General features: G+C 47.5%; 1 protein-coding gene across 1 annotated transcript; it reads left to right on the forward strand.

Annotated features, from left to right (window-relative positions):
* Positions 1–4: 4 nt before the first annotated feature.
* Positions 5–976, forward strand: LOC142303060 (olfactory receptor 5B12-like). Its single transcript, XM_075344153.1, has one exon. It carries the CDS (start codon positions 5–7, stop codon positions 974–976), a length of 972 nt encoding a protein of 323 aa, XP_075200268.1.
* The last annotated feature ends 21,915 nt before the right edge of the window (positions 977–22,891 follow it).

The raw sequence follows: 22,891 nt of genomic DNA on the forward strand, positions 1-22,891 counted from the left end.
TTTCATGGACATCACAAACCAGACAAAAGTCACAGAATTTGTGTTTACTGGACTGACTGATAATGAGAAGCTGAAGCCCTTCCTCTTCATACTCATCCTGCATGTCTACATTGTGACCATAGTGGCCAATGTTGGCCTGGTGGCTATTGTCAGAAACACGTCAAACCTTCAGAATCCAATGTATTACTTCCTGAGTTACCTCTCTCTGGTGGACGTCTTCTATTCCTCTACCACTACCCCTAAGATGCTGGTGGACCTTAAGTGTTTGGTTAAGATCATCTCCTTTGAAGGTTGTGCTCTCCAATTTTACTTCTATGCTGCTCTGGCATCTACAGAGTCATTTCTCCTTTCCACCATGTCCTATGACCGTTATGTTGCCATCTGCCACCCTCTCCATTATGTCTCCACAATGACTAAGAAGAAATGTCTATGCCTTGTTCTTCTTTCCTTCTCCGTTGGCTTCTTACAGTCCTCAGTACAGACCAGCTGTGCATTCTCTCTTCGATTCTGTGGGCCCAACCTCATCGACCACTTCTACTGTGATGCCCCTCTGGTCGTCAGACTGTCCTGCTCGGACACATCTACCTGTGACCTGGTTACTGTTTACACAGTAGCTTCTGTGGCCTCAAGTTCATTGATTACTATCCTTTTCTCCTACACCCTAATTATCTTTTCAGTTATAAACATAAAATCCACAGAAGGAAGGAGGAAAGCCTTCAGCACCTGCTCTTCACACCTCATGTGTGTCTTCATCTTCTATGGCACTGTGCTGTTCACTTACATGCGTCCTCATTCCAGTGCCTTTACTGTGCGAGACAAGGTGGCTTCTATCTTCTACACGGCTGTTACTCCAATACTGAACCCCCTGATATATAGTCTGAGGAACCAACGTGTGAGGGGAATCATAATACAATCATTTTACCAAGTTCAAGGTCTTTCTGCAGGTCTTCTTCAACCATGTTATGGAAGGAAGTAAAAGTGTGGCCTCAACCACCTACAACACTTATTATAGGAGTCAAAAAATAGGATGATGGACATTCGAACCTTCAATATTAGACAATACATTAATGACTAGATGTTCTGTTCCTTGCCGACTTTCCAGGTCTAGACCCCTCCAGTAAAATATGGTTAACAATGAACTTTATTTTCCTAGATTTTGCCAGTACTATTAGGACATGAGATCACATTGATTGACCAGGACAGTTCTAGTTGAGGAGGACGGTCTCCAGCCTCCATTGGTGAGATGCACAATTTGTCGTTCTTTGTAAGCTGTAACTTAATATTTCTCTATTTTTCATTCATTTTATTTCTCCTATATTAAAATACTTCAAACAATTTTGTCAACATCAAAAAATGGTGGAATTATTGTTCAGCGTAAGGTCGCTCTGTCTGATGTTCAGTAACCATGACATGACCAGTTACCGTATATCAGTAAAACATCTAATATGTCATAGATGTCCTAGTGTATAAAGGGCCAATAGCAACTGGAAATGAAGATCTCAACACTAAATAAATGCAGACGTGTGACACGTCTCGCCTGGCCAATGACTTGTAATCTACTCTTTTACAGTGTATTATATTTTGGAAATCATGGAGGTCAATGTCCTCCAAACTCTTAAATAAAATTGGGAATATCTGTTGGCATCACTAGTTATATGGGAAATAATAGATCACATGCTAATCAAAAAGCAGCAGTTCAGTAGTGGGTGATGGGGGTGGGAAAAGAGGAGAAGAAGCGAGATTAGAGGTCCAAAGCTTTACGGAAATGCAAGACAAAGAGCAGAGGGGCACCAAGACTCGTAGCCTGTCCGGACAGACAATGAAGAAGGCCATTTGATCAGTTAGACTCAATTGTGTGGATCTTGTGTGGATCTTAAGGAAAAGTCCATAAAGTACCCAACAATAAGATGCATTACTACTAGATAATAGTAATAGACTTGGTTTAGACCATTGTTTGGGTTGGATTGTGGATAGTCTTGGGTTTTCACACGGCCAGAAATTTAATAACATCCTGGTAGTACCAAGGGATGTCCCAGTAGACAGGGTGAGACCTGTCCTATTTGTCCTAAGCCATTCTTCTTTGGTAAGTCCAGAGATATGGAGTGCCATGAGGCACTGTTTTCAGAGCTTTGAAGGCACAGTCCTACAATATGGAACATTTCTTGTTCCTTACACTTCATTCTAACCGTATTCATTTTAGAGCCCTGAAATTGAAGCAAATGGCAATTCTGGTGATGGTCGTGGTGGTCTTCTTATGCTAAGTCTATCAGGACTCAAAATGGCATTTGAACTGTGTACCGCACCCATGTCTGTACTCAGACATCATAAGACATTCGTGATTCATGCTGAATTAGCTTAATATAAAATGCTAAAATACATATATATATATATATATATATATATATATATACAGTGCCTACAAGTAGTATTCAACCCCCTGCAGATTTAGCAGGTTTACACATTCGGAATAACTTGGCATTGTGACATTTGGACTGTAGATCAGCCTGGAAGTGTGAAATGCAGCAAAAAAGATTGTTATTTATTTTTTTATTTTTTTTTTAAATTGTGAAAAGTTTATTCAGAGGTCATTTATTATTCAACCCCTCAAACCACCAGAATTCTGTTTGGTTCCCCTAAAGTATTAAGAAGTATTTCAGGCACAAAGAACAATGAGCTTCACATGTTTGGATTAATTATCTCTTTTTCCAGCCTTTTCTGACTAATTAAGACCCTCCCCAAACTTGTGAACAGCACTCATACATGGTCAACATGGGAAAGACAAAGGAGCATTCCAAGGCCATCAGAGACAAGATCGTGGAGGGTCACAAGGCTGGCAAGGGGTACAAAACCCTTTCCAAGGAGTTGGGCCTACCTGTCTCCACTGTTGGGAGCATCATCCGGAAGTGGAAGGCTTATGGAACTACTGTTAGCCTTCCACGGCCTGGACAGCCTTTGAAAGTTTCCACCCGTGCCGAGGCCAGGCTTGTCCGAAGAGTCAAGGCTAACCCAAGGACAACAAGGAAGGAGCTCCGGGAAGATCTCATGGCAGTGGGGACATTGGTTTCAGTCAATACCATAAGTAACGTACTCCACCGCAATGGTCTCCGTTCCAGACGAGCCCGTAAGGTACCTTTACTTTCAAAGCGTCATATCAAGGCTTGTCTACAGTTTGCTTATGATCACTTGGAGGACTCTGAGACAGACTGGTTCAAGGTTCTCTGGTCTGATGAGACCAAGATCGAGATCTTTTGTGCCAACCACACACGTGACGTTTGGAGACTGGATGGCACTGCATACGACCCCAAGAATACCATCCCTACAGTCAAGCATGGTGGTGGCAGCATCATGCTGTGGGGCTGTTTCTCAGCCAAGGGGCCTGGCCATCTGGTCCGCATCCATAGGAAGATGGAAAGCACGGCCTACCTGGAGATTTTGGCCAAGAACCTCCGCTCCTCCATCAAGAATGTTAAGATGGGTCGTCATTTCATCTTCCAACAAGACAACGACCCAAAGCACACAGCCAAGAAAACCAAGGCCTGGTTCAAGAGGGAAAAAATCAAGGTGTTGCAGTTGCCTAGTCAGTCTCCTGACCTTAACCCAATTGAAAACTTGTGGAAGGAGCTCAAGATTAAAGTCCACATGAGACACCCAAAGAACCTAGATAACTTGGAGAAGATCTGCATGGAGGAGTGGGCCAAGATAACTCCAGAGACCTGTGTCGGCCTGATCAGGTCTTATAAAAGACGATTATTAGCTGTAATTGCAAACAAGGGTTATTCCACAAAATATTAAACCTAGGGGTTGAATAATAATTGACCCACACTTTTATGTTGAAAATTTATTAAAATTTAACTGAGCAACAAAACTTGTTGGTTTGTAAGATTTATGCATCTGTTAATAAATCCTGCTCTTGTTTGAAGTTTGCAGGCTCTAACTTATTTGCATCTTATCAAACCTGCTAAATCTGCAGGGGGTTGAATACTACTTGTAGGCACTGTATATATATATATATATATATATATATATATATATATCAGAATCAGCTCTTTTTGCTGTTTGCCCAATAGAAGAAGTGTACACATTCATGGATTCTATCCAAGTGACTTTTTATATTATTCCTGTACTCCCTTAAATAAAGTAGACATCCTTCTACTTGGACCCATGGTTCATCTCTGGTCTCTGTAGATATATTGCATGCATGCCTGACATTTGACTCATGATTTGACCTGCAGACATTTAAGACGTGAATTGCATCATTCCAAATTCTCGTTACCAGTTTGCGCCTAATGTGGGGCTAGGACAAAACCAAAACATCTAGACGAAGGACAGCCGTGACATTGCCTCCATTTCCCAAGCGAACCATGCACAAGGGAGGAGATTGCGCAACTCCATCAAAAGAGGTAAGAAAATTCTTTATCTTGTCTCTTAAAAACCCTCCTGTGTCTCTATGTGGGAGTGAGTTGTCGGCTGCCAGAGTCCAGACACCTGAATACCGATCTCTGTGAGATAAGTCCTAGTTTGAATCCATTCATAATATCCCTTAAACATCTGCATAATGGTTTTTATCTGTTCTGTGTGTTGTGGTCTGAGCATAATTGCCTTTGGAAAGTGAAAGTAAACTGTGTTGAATTATTGAGTTATTGCTGTGAACAGCTGCATAGAGATAAAGTGAAAGTGCTGAAGTGCTGGTTTGGAGAACTGTTTAACTGTTGCTGCATTGAAAGCGGGACAGTCCAACAACTGGTTCCAGTCTCAAAAGAGGAGGCTGAGGTTTTTGGTTTCTCAGCGGTTATCGAGTTTGTGTTTGTAGGCTGTACCCTGGTGAATAGTGAATGTGTTCTTTCAAGACCCGGAGGGAGGATAGCATTAAATTGATTAGATTGCTGTGACTGTCTCATCTCTATGAGGTGTCTGCAGTATAAACAGACTTTGGAACTTGCAATCTCCGTAGGTGGTTTAGATGGTTGGTGTATAGTGAGGGTGAATGAAGTTCTCTGCCACCCACGTGATACTGGCTTTGTGACACACTCTGGTATTTTTTTTCCTGAAGCAAAGGTGTTCAGACTCAACGTTCATGTATGTATTGTATGTATTGCTGTGGGTTTGTTGCTTACTAAGGTCGAATCTAGAAGGAAGGAATATGGGAACGCCTGAGAAATACGTTGAAATCGCACAAATTGAGGCGTTGGCCTTAGGTTACACACCTCTGTAAGATGGGGTCAAATCAGTCGACAATACCCAGCAAGGTTAGCACGAAGGAATTAGTACGTGAGAGTGAAGGTATGTATGTTGATAATATGGAAAATTCTCCTCAGGGTGGTAGGAATGGCTGCCCGGGGGGAGATAAGATGAGAAGAAATAGAAAGGATGTGATATTGAGCAAAAGGGTTTTACAAGATGCTGAGGCGTGGTATAGAATGCTAAGGGAAGTGAAGAGATAGAGATGGATTGAAGAAATGTAATTCTGAATCTATTAAATACATGTATATTGCCCATCTGTGAAAATGTCACCACAAGAAATGGCTTCTCCCAGGCCCATTAGAAAGCAACGCCCTCCACCCTATAAGCTGTCCGCAGAGGGTTGGACTTGCGAAGTCTGTCTAACTTAAATTTCTGACTAGCATGAAACGTGTGCAGTGTGTGGGGCCCCACGTCCACCTCGGCCCACCACATTATTGCTTGTCCTGAATGTAGATGGAACGCCCTATGTTCCTTCCTCCCCAGCCTCTTTGAAGGCCATTTTAGCCCTCCCAACACCTAGTTCCCCTTTGGCAGCCCTTTTAACTCAGTCAATACCTACTTCCTCAGCCCCTCCAACACCTAGTTCCCCTTTGGCAGCCCTTTTAACTCAGTCAATACCTACTTCCTCAGCCCAGCCAACACATAGTTCCTTTTTTCAGCCATCTTAGGACCCAAAGCCACTGGTCTGTTTATTGCTGGTGCAGCAGAAGCTGCTGAGGAGGGGCATGAAGATAAAGACCTCACATCTACACCCAACCTCCAAATTAGCTTAGATACCAAGCCCACAACCTCCAAAGATAACCCACCAGTACTATCCTTATTCAATTATGTCAGCCCACCCCTGCCCCTGGCAGTCCCAGACAAGGTCCTTCCAGATATATTACATTGAAGGCCCAGGAAGCTGCAGTCCTAGTGAATAAATGGGTATATATCCGTAAGGATGGAGGTCAGCGCTAAGACCCAATGTTACTGTAATTCTGCAGCTAGATTTTTAGGGCAATAAAACCCCTTAATTTGCCTGGCGTTGAACTAAATAAAAATACATAGAAATAAATTCTTATATGTAAAAAATCTGCGCTGAACTAAGGTATATCTGTATTATTATTTTTATTTCTACTCATAGAATGGAAATATTTTTCAGTTAAAAAGTTACAAGAAAATAGTACATAAATCACATAAATTTGCACAAAAGTAAGATAGATACTGAATAAACCTCTGAAAAAACTCTATAAAACTCTATAAAAGTGTGGAGCCTCGGCCAGCAGCTACCACCTATTGTTTGAGAAAAGATAAAAAAACATTTTTGAATGTTTTCTACAAATGAATGAATAAATAAATCCGGAGACGTCCAGGAGTTCCACAAAGATATGGTCCATTCTAGTATCAAAAAGTATAAATATTCTTTGTTCTTATTGAAAATTCACAGTAGAAATTAATGTCCTGCAATTCCTCAAAAATCCTTCAAATATTGCAGTGAAACAAGCGCTCCACTTGAACCCCGCTCTCTTTGGTGGGTTTGAATCTTCCCGCACTCCTAGCATGTTAACCCGCTGCAGTCACACAGAAGTGTAGCAGGAATGCAACGTTACACCGGGCGCCCGTGATGGGTGTCCGGTGCAAGTTACCTGATAAACGGCCACCAGTCTGGAGATTCCAGTAGCAATGTGGTCTCTGCGCTGTACAGTATATATTCTTGGTGCCTGAACACGGCAATTTTAGCAGGGTTACGCCAGGTCTCCTCTGTATAAAACCCTTGATGCCTGGAGATTTGAATATCAACATGGTTGTGTCAGGTCACAGTTCTGCTCTGGGAAGTCAGACACGTAGTTAGGTTCCGGGGTTAGAGGTCCTACCGGGGCACGGATGCAGGAGCTATCTTAGTCGTCCACCCGTTAGACAAGTTTGAAGTTTAGATGAATCAGACAATTAAGCCTTCACCGCAAGTGAATAGAAACTGTATGCTGAGCTTAATCCAACGCGCGTTTCAGAGGCATTAACAATCCCCTTCCTCAAGGAGGGCCGTTTATCAGGTAACTTGCACTGGACACCCATCTTGGGCGCCCGGTGTACCATTGCATTCCTGCTACACTTCTGTGTGACTGCAGCGGGTTAACACGCTAGGAGTGCGGGAAGATTCAAACCCACCAAGGAGAGCGGGGTTCAAGTGGAGCGCTTGTTTCACTGCAATATTTGAAGGATTTATGAGGAATTGCAAGACATTCATTTCTATTGTGAATTTTCAATAATAACAAAGAATATTTATACTGTTTGATACTAGAACGGACCATATCTTTGTGGAACTCCTGGACATCTCCGGATTTATTTATTCATTTATTTGTAGAAAACATTCAACCCCTTCTTCAACAAAAATTTTTTTTATCTTTTCTCAAAAGGGGCTCCACATTTTTACAGAGTTTTATAGAGTTTTTTCAGAGTTTTTTTGAGTATCTATCTTACTTTTGTGCAAATTTATATGATTTATGTACTATTTTTTTGCAACTTTTTAACTGAAGAATATTCCCATTCTGTAAGTAGAAATGAAAAAAAAATAGAAAATACAGATATACCTTAGTTCAGAGCAGATTTTTTACATATAAGAATTTATTTCTATGTATTTTTTTTCTAGTCCTAGTGAGTAGTCTTCCTGACCCCGATTTACACCCAATGCCTTTCTATACAAACCCAGGTACAATCCTTTGTCTCAGGTCTCCGAGAGCCCATACGCAGACTCTTTAGAAGAAGCCCAGCATAACTCTTGATTGCATTGCTACAGTTCTTAGCACACAACATGTGCAAAGCCTCAAAAGAGAAGCTGTAGTCCTGTCTGGAAAGAATTGTGTGTATAAGACACTGTATATCCCATCAGACAAAACATCTCACTGAAGATAGGAAGTCAGCAGTGGAGAAGATTCCTCGGAATCCTACCCAGCTTCAGTATTCACCATCTGCCGGTGTGCGGTCCTTAACCCTGCTACACTCCTCCCTCTTCCAAAGGGAGAATGTCTCACTTCTGACACCTTGGTGGAAGAGGTAGTCGACTCTGGCATAGTCCTACATGATTGCCTTTCTCTCATGAAGCAGGAAACCTCTATATTTGATACAGTGATGGATACACCCTTGGAAGACCCTAGCTTAACCCTCTTCGTGGATGGATAAAGATATGCAGATCAAGAAGGACGGTTAAACACAGGTATGGCGATGATAACAGAAGAGGCAGTGCTGATAGCACAGCCGCTACCCATATCTCTGTCAGCACAAGAAGCAGAGGTACTGTATGTGCTCTCACTGAAGCCTGCAAGATGGCTGGCAGAAAGCAGCCAACATCCACTTTGTATGGAAGGCAAGAGACTTCATCACTGCAAATGGAACACCTGTACTTCACCATAAGGCCATAGAAGAACTGCTTTGCTATTGCCAGACAGAGTCGCGGTGTTCAGGGTTGAGGCCCACATTGGAGGAACCTCAAGGTAAGCAGTAGGAAATGCCCTCGCTGAGAAAACAGCCAAAGAAGCAGCAATGCAACCAATTACCATGAAAACAGTCAATCTGTGCTCCTTAAGTGACCCCGATGTGAAAACGAAAGAAAAAGATGGAAAGTCTTGGGAAAACATGTTCTTGACCATCCAAAACCAAGTCTCAAAAGAAGAAAAGGACAAGTGGATCCAGGATGGAGCCATACATAACTAGAAACTTCTCACAGAAATAGTGTGTGGCTATGGACTCCTGGAGACCATAGAAGGTGATCAAGTAACTACTTTCACTCCCCAACCAAAGAGACACGGCAGGCTTTGGGGACAGAGTTAGACTTACACACGCCATACCTTCTGCAGATCTGCAGAGTAGTGGGAAGGTTGAGAGGTTGAGGCAGCGCAGGGAACAGGGAAACCATGGCATGAGAGTCTTCGCCTTGTTCTGTTTAGTGTCCGACACACCCCTGCAGGGACCACCAAATTGAGTCCCTATGAGATTTTGTTTGGAAGTGCCCCAGACTAGGGTTGTACTTCCCACAATAGTTGACTTTACAGTGTGACACTATAATTAAAGTTGTTGTTGAATTAACTAAACATTTAACTAATATATGTCCATGAGTTTTCTCCTTCGTCCCAGATCATCAAGACTTAGATGGCTCCCACCAGAACCCAACCAGGAAACTGGGTCCTCATCAGGAGACCAGACAAGCCCTGAAACCAGATATGATGGGCCTCTCCAAGTTGTCCTGATGACCACCACTGCTATAAAAAGTTGAATGAAGACTCACATGGATCCATGCATTCCATTGCAAAAAGATGCCGGACCTGGGACCAGGAGATGGCTGTCTCACCTCTTCTACCTGATACATATCTTTTTCCTGATACCTGAGCTTCTTGGTATTGTTTGTCTTGTTGGTCAAGGTGCTATAACTAAGAAAGATGGTTAGCATGGCATAGGTACACTGCAACCAGTAACAATAGGTCATCATGTGTTGTTTGTGTGGCAGCTAGACCTCATCTAGGTTCTGTTCCGTTCCCCATAGATCCTAGAACAGAGGTTTAAAATGTATATTTTCCTTTTACTCTAACCAGACAACCCTGTAAAATGTAAATGTATTTTAATAATAAATACACAAAATGACTGACTTCAATGTATGAAAACAAAAAAGATGAAAGACAAGATGAATAAAAATCCAAAAAATGGAAGTAGATTAGAAAAGGGAAGATAAACAAATGATGAGAACACAGAACTTAACAAATTCAATAGACAGGCACACCAGCAGCCTCTCCCGACTTGTCTCCTGTGGCTGCAGCATCTCTAGACTTGTCTCCTGTGGCTGCAGCATCTCTGGACTTGTGTCCTGTGGCTGCAGCGTCTCTGTACTTGCCTCTTGTGGCTGCAGCATCTCTGGACATGTCTCCTGTGGCTGCAGCATCTCTGGACTTGTGTCCTGTGGCTGCAGCGTCTCTGGACTTGCCTCTTGTGGCTGCAGCATCTCTGGACTTGTCTCCTGTGGCTACATCATCTCTGGACTTGTGTCCTGTGGCTGCAGCATCTCTGGACTTGTCTCCTGTGGCTGCAGCATCTCTGGACTTGTCTCCTGTGGCTATATCATCTCTGGACTTGTCTCCTGTGGCTGCAGCGTCTCTGGACTTGCCTCTTGTGGCTGCAGCATCTCTGGACTTGTCTCCTGTGGCTGCAGCGTATTTAGACTTGTCTCCCCCAGCTTAAGTGTCTCTGGACTTGTCTCTCATGGCTGCAGCATCTCCGGACTTGGCCCCCTCGGCTACAGCATCTCCGGACTTGCCTGCCATGTCTGCAGCATCTCTGGCCTTGTCTCCTGTGGCAGCAGCATCTCAGGACTTGTCTCCCATGGCTGCAATGTCTCCAGACTTGTCTCCTGTGGCTGCAGTGTCTCTGGACTTGTCTCCCCTGGCTGCAGCGTCTCCCGATTTTGCTTCACTGGCTGCAGTGTCTCTGAGCTTGTCTCCATTAGCTGCAGCATCTCAGGACTTGCCTCCCCCAGTTTCAGCATCTCCAGACCTGTCTCTCATGGCTCCTGCGTCTCTGTACTTGACTCCCATGGCTGCAACATTTCCTGACTTGTCTCCCCCGACTGTGGCTCGTAAGTTGCCACCAAAGGGATCTGATATTAATTCTCACTTCTAAACTTGTGTGGAGGAGTCAGGAGAGATAGTGGTGGGCAAAGAGTTATCTAAGGTATATGCCTATATTTCGTATAGCCATGTTGGCCATTCCATGCCTCCACAGGACCAAACTGCTCCTATAAATGACAGGTACACCACTTTATGTGACTTTGTACAGCCATGTGCTTCCAAAAAAATCCTTTGTAAGGTAGCCATACATGATTGATAAGTAATGGTTCAACAACCATTGAATGACCATGATTGGTCTAGAGCGGGGGGGGGGGGGGGGCAAATAAATTTTCCTGAGGGGCCATATGAGAGACACTGACAGGTGTGGGGAAGAACCAATAGGCTGAAATTAATTCTGCTCAATATTAATATTAACATATTAATTATAATTATTATTGTATAGAAATATTAATTATATCACTTAATGTTGATGAGAATTACCGTATTTTTCGGACCATAAGACGCACTTTTTTCCCCCCAAATGTTGGGGGAAAGTGGGGGGTGCGTCTTATGGTCTGACTATAAGGTTGCGGGTGCGGGGAATGAGGGTGCCGCGGTGGAGCGGGTCATCGGCGGCACGAGCAGGCTGTAGCAGCCTGCCGTGACCACGTGGGCCCGCTCATTACATATGCACGCCCATCCTCCCGCCCATCATCTCTCAGCGAAACCGGCGCTGACAGGTGGGCGGGGTGATGGGCGGGAAGGGGGGGGGTGTGCATAATTAGCAGCCGGCCGTGATCACCCCTGGCAACTACAGCCTGGAGTGATCAAGTGCGGCTGTATTCACTGCCCCCCGTGCATCATTATCAGCGCGGGGTGCAGTGAATCAGTGTACTCACCCGTCACCGTGTGTGGAGCCGCCCCCCTGCAGCATCGCGTCTTCCTGTCTGTGCCGGCGGTCAGCTGATCTGGACACTAGCTGGTGGATACTAGCGGCGCGCACAGCGATGACGTTATCGCGGTGCGCGCCGCTAGTATCCACCAGCTAGTGTCCAGATCAGCTGACCGCCGGCACAGACAGGAAGACGCGATGCTGCAGACAACGGTGACGGCTCCACACACGGTGACGGCTCCACACAGCGGCGCTGCAGCTGAGACAGAGATCGGTGCTTCAGGGAGTGAGGAAGGGTAAATATAAACGTTTATTTTTTTTTTTTCCTGTGCCACAGGATACACGCCATTTACCAGGATGGGGGTATATCATGAGCAGGATGGATGGGGGCATATCATGAGCAGGATGGATGGGGGCATTTCATGAGCAGGATGGATGGGGGCATTTCATGAGCAGGATGGATGGGGGTATATCATGAGCAGGATGGATGGGGGTATATCATGAGCAGGATGGATGGGGGCATATCATGAGCAGGATGGATGGGAGCATACCATGAGCAGGATGGATGGGGGCATATCATGAGCAGGATGGATGGGGGCATATCATGAGCAGGATGGATGGGGGCATATCATGAGCAGGATGGATGGGGGCATTTCATGAGCAGGATGGATGGGGGCATACCATGAGCAAGATGGATGGGGGCATTTCATGAGCAGGATGGATGGGGGCATATCATGAGCAGGATGGATGGGGGCATTTCATGAGCAGGATGGATGGGGGCATATCATGAGCAGGATGGATGGGGGCATTTCATGAGCAGGATGGATGGGGGCATATCATGAGCAGGATGGATGGGGGTATATCATGAGCAGGATGGATGGGGGCATACCATGAGCAAGATGGATGGGGGCATTTCATGAGCAGGATGGATGGGGGCATATCATGAGCAGGATGGATGGGGGCATATCATGAGCAGGATGGATGGGGGCATATCATGAGCAGGATGGATGGGGGCATATCATGAGCAGGATGGATGGGGGCATATCATGAGCAGGATGGATGGGGGCATATCATGAGCAGGATGGATGGGGGTATATCATGAGCAGGATGGATGGAGGCATATCATGAGCAAGATGGATGGGGTCATTTCATGAGCAGGATGGATGGGGGGTATATCATGAGCAGGATGGATGGGGGCATATCATGAGCAGGATGGATGGGGGCATTTCATGAGCAGGATGGATGGGGGTATATCATGAGCAGGATGGATGGGGGCATATCATGAGCAGGATGGATGGGGGCATATCATGAGCAGGATGGATGGGGGCATATCATGAGCAGGATGGATGGGGGCATACCATGAGCAGGATGGATGGGGGCATATCATGAGCAGGATGGATGGGGGCATACCATGAGCAGGATGGATGGGGGCATATCATGAGCAGGATGGATGGGGGCATTTCATGAGCAGGATGGATGGGGGTATATCATGAGCAGGATGGATGGGGGCATATCATGAGCAGGATGGATGGGGGCATACCATGAGCAGGATGGATGGGGGCATATCATGAGCAGGATGTATGGGGGCATATCATGAGCAGGATGGATGGGGGCATACCATGAGCAGGATGGATGGGGGCATATCATGAGCAGGATGGATGGGGGCATTTCATGAGCAGGATGGATGGGGGCATTTCATGAGCAGGATGGATGGGGGCATACCATGAGCAGGATGGATGGGGGCATTTCATGAGCAGGATGGATGGGGGCATACCATGATCAGGATGGATGGGGGCATATCATGAGCAGGATGGATGGGGGCATACCATGAGCAGGATGGATGGGGGCATACCATGAGCAGGATGGATGGGGGCATTTCATGAGCAGGATGGATGGGGGCATATCATGAGCAGGATGGATGGGGGCATATCATGAGCAGGATGGATGGGGGCATATCATGAGCAGGATGGATGGGGGCATATCATGAGCAGGATGGATGGGGGCATTTCATGAGCAGGATGGATGGGGGTATACCATGAGCAGGATGGATGGGGGCATTTCATGAGCAGGATGGATGGGGGCATATCATGAGCAGGATGGATGGGGGCATATCTTGAGCAGGATGGATGGGGGCATTTCATGAGCAGGATGGATGGGGGCATACCATGAGCAGGATGGATGGGGGCATTTCATGAGCAGGATGGATGGGGGCATACCATGAGCAGGATGGATGGGGGCATTTCATGAGCAGGATGGATGGGGGCATTTCATGAGCAGGATGGATGGGGGCATATCATGAGCAGGATGGATGGGGGCATTTCATGAGCAGGATGGATGGGGACATATCATGAGCAGGATGGATGGGGGCATATCATGAGCAGGATGGATGGGGGGCATATCATGAGCAGGATGGATGGGGGCATTTCATGAGCAGGATGGATGGGGGCATACCATGATCAGGATGGATGGGGGCATATCATGAGCAGGATGGATGGGGGCATATCATGAGCAGGATGGATGGGGGCATTTCTTGAGCAGGATGGATGGGGGCATATCATGAGCAGGATGGATGGGGGCATATCATGAGCAGGATGGATGGGGGCATTTCATGAGCAGGATGGATGGGGGCATTTCATGAGCAGGATGGATGGGGGCATATCATGAGCAGGATGGATGGGGGCATATCATGAGCAGGATGGATGGGGGCATATCATGAGCAGGATGGATGGGGGTATACCATGAGCAGGATGGATGGGGGTATAACATGAGCAGGATGGATGGGGGTATACCATGAGCAGGATGGATGGGGGCATATCATGAGCAGGATGGATGGGGGAATAACATGAGCAGAATGGATGGGGGCATTTCATGAGCAGGATGGATGGGGGCATATCATGAGCAGGATAGATGGGGGCATATCATGAGCAGGATGGATGGGGGCATATCATGAGCAGGATGGATGGGGGCATTTCATGAGCAGGATGGATGGGGGCATTTCATGAGCAGGATGGATGGGGGCATATCATGAGCAGGATGGATGGGGGCATATCATGAGCAGGATGGATGGGGGCATTTCATGAGCAGGATGGATGGGGCATTTCATGAGCAGGATGGATGGGGGCATTTCATGGGCAGGATGGATGGGGGCATTTCATGAGCAGGATGGATGGGGGCATTTCATGAGCAGGATGGATGGGGGGCATTTCATGAGCAGGATGGATGGGGGCATTTCATGAGCAGGATGGATGGGGGCATATCATGAGCAGGATGGATGGGGGCATTTCATGAGCAGGATGGATGGGGGCATTTCATGAGCAGGATGGATGGGGGCATTTCATGAGCAGGATGGATGGGGGCATTTCATGAGCAGGATGGATGGGGGCATTTCATGAGCAGGATGGATGGGGGCATATCATGAGCAGGATGGATGGGGGCATATCATGAGCAGGATGGATGGGGGCATTTCATGAGCAGGATGGATGGGGGCATATCATGAGCAGGATGGATGGGGGCATATCATGAGCAGGATGGATGGGGGCATATCATGAGCAGGATGGATGGGGGCATATCATGAGCAGGATGGATGGGGGCATTTCATGAGCAGGATGGATGGGGGCATATCATGAGCAGGATGGATGGGGGCATTTCATGAGCAGGATGGATGGGGGCATATCATGAGCAGGATGGATGGGGGCATTTCATGAGCAGGATGGATGGGGGCATATCATGAGCAGGATGGATGGGGGTATAACATGAGCAGGATGGATGGGGGTATAACATGAGCAGGATGGATGGGGGCATATCATGAGCAGGATGGATGGGGGCATTTCATGAGCAGGATGGATGGGGGCATATCATGAGCAGGATGGATGGGGGTATAACATGAGCAGGATGGATGGGGGCATATCATGAGCAGGATGGATGGGAGCATTTCATGAGCAGGATGGATGGGGGCATTTCATGAGCAGGATGGATGGGGGCATTTCATGAGCAGGATGGATGGGGGCATATCATGAGCAGGATGGATGGGGGCATATCATGAGCAGGATGGATGGGGGCATTTCATGAGCAGGATGGATGGGGGCATTTCATGAGCAGGATGGATGGGGGCATACCATGAGCAGGATGGATGGGGGCATTTCATGAGCAGGATGGATGGGGGTATATCATGAGCAGGATGGATGGGGGCATTTCATGAGCAGGATGGATGGGGGCATACCATGAGCAGGATGGATGGGGGCATTTCATGAGCAGGATGGATGGGGGCATATCATGAGCAGGATGGATGGGGGCATTTCATGAGCAGGATGGATGGGGGCATATCATGAGCAGGATGGATGGGGGCATATCATGAGCAGGATGGATGGGGGCATTTCATGAGCAGGATGGATGGGGGCATATCATGAGCAGGATGGATGGGGGCATTTCATGAGCAGGATGGATGGGGGCATATCATGAGCAGGATGGATGGGGGCATTTCATGAGCAGGATGGATGGGGGTATATCATGAGCAGGATGGATGGGGGCATATCATGAGCAGGATGGATGGGGGCATTTCATGAGCAGGATGGATGGGGGCATATCATGAGCAGGATGGATGGGGGCATATCATGAGCAGGATGGATGGGGGCATATCATGAGCAGGATGGATGGGGGCATATCATGAGCAGGATGGATGGGGGCATATCATGAGCAGGATGGATGGGGGCATATCATGAGCAGGATGGATGGGGGCATATCATGAGCAGGATGGATGGGGGCATTTCATGAGCAGGATGGATGGGGGCATATCATGAGCAGGATGGATGGGGGCATATCATGAGCAGGATGGATGGGGGCATATCATGAGCAGGATGGATGGGGGCATATCATGAGCAGGATGGATGGGGGTATATCATGAGCAGGATGGATGGGGGCATTTCATGAGCAGGATGGATGGGGGCATATCATGAGCAGGATGGATGGGGGCATATCATGACCAGGATGGATGGGGGCATTTCATGAGCAGGATGGATGGGGGAATAACATGAGCAGGAAGGATGGGGGCATATCATGAGCAGGATGGATGGGGGCATATCATGAGCAGGATGGATGGGGGTATTTCATGAGCAGGATGGATGGGGGCATAACATGAGCAGGATGGATGGGGGGTATATCATGAGCAGGATGGATGGGGGCATATCATGAGCAGGATGGATGGGGGCATTTCATGAGCAGGATGGATGGGGGCATTTCATGAGCAGGATGGATGGGGGCATTTCATGAGCAGGATGGATGGGGGCATATCATGAGCAGGATGGATGGGGGCATATCATGAGCAGGATGGATGGGGGCATTTCATGAGCAGGATGGATGGGGGCATATCATGAGCAGGATGGATGGGGGCATATCATGAGCAGGATGGATGGGGGCATATCATGAGCAGGATGGATGGGGGCATATCATGAGCAGGATGGATGGGGGCATTTCATGAGCAGGATGGATGGGGGCATATCATGAGCAGGATGGATGGGGGCATTTCATGAGCAGGATGGATGGGGGCATATCATGAGCAGGATGGATGGGGGCATTTCATGAGCAGGATGGATGGGGGCATATCATGAGCAGGATGGATGGGGGTATAACATGAGCAGGATGGATGGGGGTATAACATGAGCAGGATGGATGGGGGCATATCATGAGCAGGATGGATGGGGGCATTTCATGAGCAGGATGGATGGGGGCATATCATGAGCAGGATGGATGGGGGTATAACATGAGCAGGATGGATGGGGGCATATCATGAGCAGGATGGATGGGAGCATTTCATGAGCAGGATGGATGGGGGCATTTCATGAGCAGGATGGATGGGGGCATTTCATGAGCAGGATGGATGGGGGCATATCATGAGCAGGATGGATGGGGGCATATCATGAGCAGGATGGATGGGGGCATTTCATGAGCAGGATGGATGGGGGCATTTCATGAGCAGGATGGATGGGGGCATACCATGAGCAGGATGGATGGGGGCATTTCATGAGCAGGATGGATGGGGGTATATCATAAGCAGGATGGATGGGGGCATTTCATGAGCAGGATGGATGGGGGCATACCATGAGCAGGATGGATGGGGGCATTTCATGAGCAGGATGGATGGGGGCATATCATGAGCAGGATGGATGGGGGCATTTCATGAGCAGGATGGATGGGGGCATATCATGAGCAGGATGGATGGGGGCATATCATGAGCAGGATGGATGGGGGCATTTCATGAGCAGGATGGATGGGGGCATATCATGAGCAGGATGGATGGGGGCATTTCATGAGCAGGATGGATGGGGGCATATCATGAGCAGGATGGATGGGGGCATTTCATGAGCAGGATGGATGGGGGTATATCATGAGCAGGATGGATGGGGGCATATCATGAGCAGGATGGATGGGGGCATTTCATGAGCAGGATGGATGGGGGCATATCATGAGCAGGATGGATGGGGGCATATCATGAGCAGGATGGATGGGGGCATATCATGAGCAGGATGGATGGGGGCATATCATGAGCAGGATGGATGGGGGCATATCATGAGCAGGATGGATGGGGGCATATCATGAGCAGGATGGATGGGGGCATATCATGAGCAGGATGGATGGGGGCATTTCATGAGCAGGATGGATGGGGGCATATCATGAGCAGGATGGATGGGGGCATATCATGAGCAGGATGGATGGGGGCATATCATGAGCAGGATGGATGGGGGCATATCATGAGCAGGATGGATGGGGGTATATCATGAGCAGGATGGATGGGGGCATTTCATGAGCAGGATGGATGGGGGCATATCATGAGCAGGATGGATGGGGGCATATCATGAGCAGGATGGATGGGGGCATATCATGAGCAGGATGGATGGGGGCATATCATGAGCAGGATGGATGGGGGTATTTCATGAGCAGGATGGATGGGGGCATTTCATGAGCAGGATGGATGGGGGCATATCATGAGCAGGATGGATGGGGGCATATCATGAGCAGGATGGATGGGGGCATATCATGACCAGGATGGATGGGGGCATTTCATGAGCAGGATGGATGGGGGAATAACATGAGCAGGAAGGATGGGGGCATATCATGAGCAGGATGGATGGGGGCATATCATGAGCAGGATGGATGGGGGTATTTCATGAGCAGGATGGATGGGGGCATAACATGAGCAGGATGGATGGGGGGTATATCATGAGCAGGATGGATGGGGGCATATCATGAGCAGGATGGATGGGGGTATACCATGAGCAGGATGGATGGGGGCATATCATGAGCAGGATGGATGGAAGGTATATTATTAGCAGGATGGATGGGGGGTATATTATTAGCAGGATGGATGGGGGCATATCATGAGCAGGATGGATGGGGGCATATCATGAGCAGGATGGATGGAAGGTATATTATTAGCAGGATGGATGGGGGGTATATTATTAGCAGGATGGGGGGGGTATATGAGCAGGATCATATACAAGGCAGCAGGATTCTTATCAGAATGGGGTACCTTAGTAGAGAATTTGGGGACATTACCCCCATAACAGTGTCAGCAGCAGATCCTCGCCCCATAACAGTGTGTCATGACCATATTTTTTGGTTAAAATTTTATTTTCCTATTTTCCTCCTCTAAAACCAGGGTACGTCTTATGGTCAGGTGCGTCTTATAGTCCGAAAAATACGGTAAGTATGCTGACACCCCCTATATACAGTATGAGGCCACACAAAACCCCCTATATACAGTATAAGCCCCCATATAACCCCCTGTACACAGTATGAGACTCCATATAACCCTCTATATACAATACAACCCCCCACATAGCCCCTCTATATACAACATGAGCCCCCACACATCCTCCTATATACAGTGAGACTCCACATAGCCTCCTATATACAGCATGAGCCCTCTAATAATATGGTGGTCGAGTTCCTACCCTTGAAGACAAAACAATCACTGATCTCGGGGAGACCATCCAGAGAAAACACTGCCAGCAGCCAGCAAAGGCGCTCAACACAGTGAATTCCTAGATGCCCTGAAGACATAAAGTGATCTTAAATATATAGGTGTGATAAAATGTAAAATAATGTTATGTAGGAATGTAATGTACGGTAAAGAAATGCATAAGATGTAGTGTAATGTATAGATGTAGCAGTGCTGCTTCAGCAATGTATATTGATGTATTGTGTCTGCAAGTAAACGTCGCCATCTAGTGGCCAGACATTATAAGAATATAGGTAAAAGGTATGTAGGATGTTTTGGTAAGATAGGCTGCCTGGTAACAGACTACAGGGCAAGAAACAGTTAATCTGTGGGAGCAGCCCCTAGGGAAAGGACACACTCCAGCTTGGAATACAAACAGGGCCCAGGCTGTGACAGAGACAGATAGGCCTCAGGTCTAAGTTACAGCAGAGCCACATGACGTGGGTGTCCTGGAGAGAGGGAGACCATTACAGAGGATAGTGTGACTGAGGAAAAGATGGAACAACTGAGAAAGAGAAGGTCACTCAGACACGGAGTGATGTAGTGGAGCCTGGTCAGCGCTCTGACCGAAGATACCGAGAGAGACGAGTCCTGGTGCACGACAGAGCAGGACAAGGAATGGAGTGAGTGTCTTGAGTGGGTGTCCCCGAGGCATCTTCAGTAGCTTATAGCTCATTCCGGCCACATTGGCATGGAACTGATTGAGGAGGAGAATGACTTTCAGAGACTGTGATGTAGGACTAGGCTTGGTAGTATTGGGAAGAAGAGGACTAATGGAGGTTGGAAAAACTGATGTGATGCCCTGTGACAATGAAAGTACGAGGAGATTTGTGTGCGCTTTTCAATGTACATCGTATTCAAGTTTATGTTCAGTAAAACTAGATTTTTAATGAACTTGTGCTCTCCCTCAATGAATTATGCACCATCTGGTCCTGGCCGGCCAAAATCATCGGCAACATGTGGCCTACTAAGGTGTATCGCCTCCGCAGTGTAGCACCACACACCCTGCTCCGGAGTGCAGCACCACACACCCAGCCAAGACCTCCATCTTCATGTAGTGTGCTGGGATGTGGCAGATGACTACCTTGCCCAAGACTATTACCATGCGCCACGTTACACTCGTGTAGCCTCCTACACACCTATGGAAAAAAAACCATCCCATACTCACTCATGTTCCCTCAGCACCCTGCTACACCGACCCTCCGCATAGCAGGTGCTCTGAAGTGACATCGCGACTGCTGTCTCACAAACTGATTGGTGGAATAAAGAGTCAGCAGCCCCTCCTCCACCAATGTCTTTACGGCTGTCCACATCCTGAGGATGCAGATAGTGGTGACATCGGGTGGCAGGCAGCAGCAACGGACAGCATGGTACAACCTGTGATTCACTACTTTCAGCCTTTCAACTATCTTCTGTCCGTGGGCCGGATTGGAACAGCCAGAGGGCAGGATGTGGCGTGCAGGCCTCACTGTGCCCAGGCCTGGTCTAACGGACAATCAATATGCCAAAGCAAAAGGTCACATTTTTAGTTGAGGTCAAGCAGATACCATTATTCCAGCTCAGTCACAATGCTCAGGCCAATGATCATCTTACTTAGGTGACCCCAACCATTCTTCAAATATTGGCCACCTTGCCATATTTCTTATGGTTGTCTTGTTACTTCCTTTCCCAATTGTGCAGCCAGTTCTAGTGAGCTCCTTATGGCTCATTCCAAAGACGTCCAGCCCTGGAAACTGAAAACCTCTTTGCAGGAGATTCAGGTGTATACAAACATGGGAAGATCTGAGGTTGTGGGTTGTATTAATCAATTAGGCAGGTTATCGATGCAACAAATTTTATTTGCAATAGTCCTTATGCTCCTCCAAACGATGGATTTCAAAACAGTCCATAGGATAGTTCCTCAAATCCAGACGATGGACATGAACAGTAGTCCTAAGGATAGTTCTTGAAATCCAGACGATGGACATGAACAATAGTCCTAAGGATAGTTCTTCAAATCCAGACGATGGACATGAACAATAGTCCTAAAGATAGTTCCTCAAATCCAGACGATGGACATGAACAATAGTCCTAAGGATAGTTCTTGAAATCCAGACGATGGACATGAACAATAGTCCTAAGGATAGTTCTTCAAATCCAGACGATGGACATGAACAATAGTCCTAAGGATAGTTCTTCAAATCCAGACGATGGACATGAACAATAGTCCTAAGGATAGTTCCTCAAATCCAGACAACGGATATGAACAATTTTCATTAGGATCCTCAAATACAGACAACGGATATGAACAATAATCCTTACGATAGCTCCTCAAATCCAAACAACAGATATCTCATCCATAGCATGTGTATCCAGCTCCAATCTCTATAGTCCATTCATAGTCAACAGGACCTGGCTACTTCTCGCCCCTCCACGTCACAGCACCAACTACTAATTAAGCATGTGGCTCACTTTTCCACCTCTTCTGACATCAGCCCCCTGGTTTAGAAGAGGTGATCACATCCCACCCCTTTAAACAATTGACACATGTAACTCAAGCATGCAGAAGGGTCCAGAAGCCCAGTCTGAAAAGATGTGTATTGGGGAAACCTCCTGCAGAGAGGAACAAAGATGCACAACCTCCAACCAGATGCAGGACAATGAATCCTACTGTAGGCCTGATAACTTCAGCTTTCAAGGAGGCCAACTAGGATGACAAAGTGTTAGGCGGGCTTTGCACGCTGCGACATCGGTAACAATGTGTTACCGATGCTGCAGCGATAGTCCCGCCCCCGTCGCACGTGCAATATCTAGTGAAAGCTGCCGTAGCGATTATTATCGCTACGGCAGTTTCACACGCACATACCTGCCGTGCGACGTCCCTCTGGCCGGCGACCCGCCTCCTTCCTAAGGGGGCGGGTCGTGCGGCGTCACAGCGACGTCACACGGCAGGCGGCCAATTGAAGTGGAGGGGCGGAGATGAGCAGGATGTAAACATCCCGCCCACCTCCGTCCTTCTCATTGCAGCCGGTGGCAGGTAAGGTGAAGTTCCTCGCTCCTGCGGCTTCATACACAGCGATGTGTGCTGCCGCAGGAGCGAGGAACAACATCGCACCTGTCGCTGCACCGGCATTATGGAAATGTCGGAGGCTGCAGCGATGATACGATAACGACGCTTTTGCTCTCGTTCATCGTATCAAAAAGGTTTTACACGTTGCG

The sequence above is a fragment of the Anomaloglossus baeobatrachus genome, chromosome 4 (genome assembly GCF_048569485.1).
Source record: "Anomaloglossus baeobatrachus isolate aAnoBae1 chromosome 4, aAnoBae1.hap1, whole genome shotgun sequence".
Taxonomy (NCBI): Eukaryota; Metazoa; Chordata; class Amphibia; order Anura; family Aromobatidae; genus Anomaloglossus; species Anomaloglossus baeobatrachus.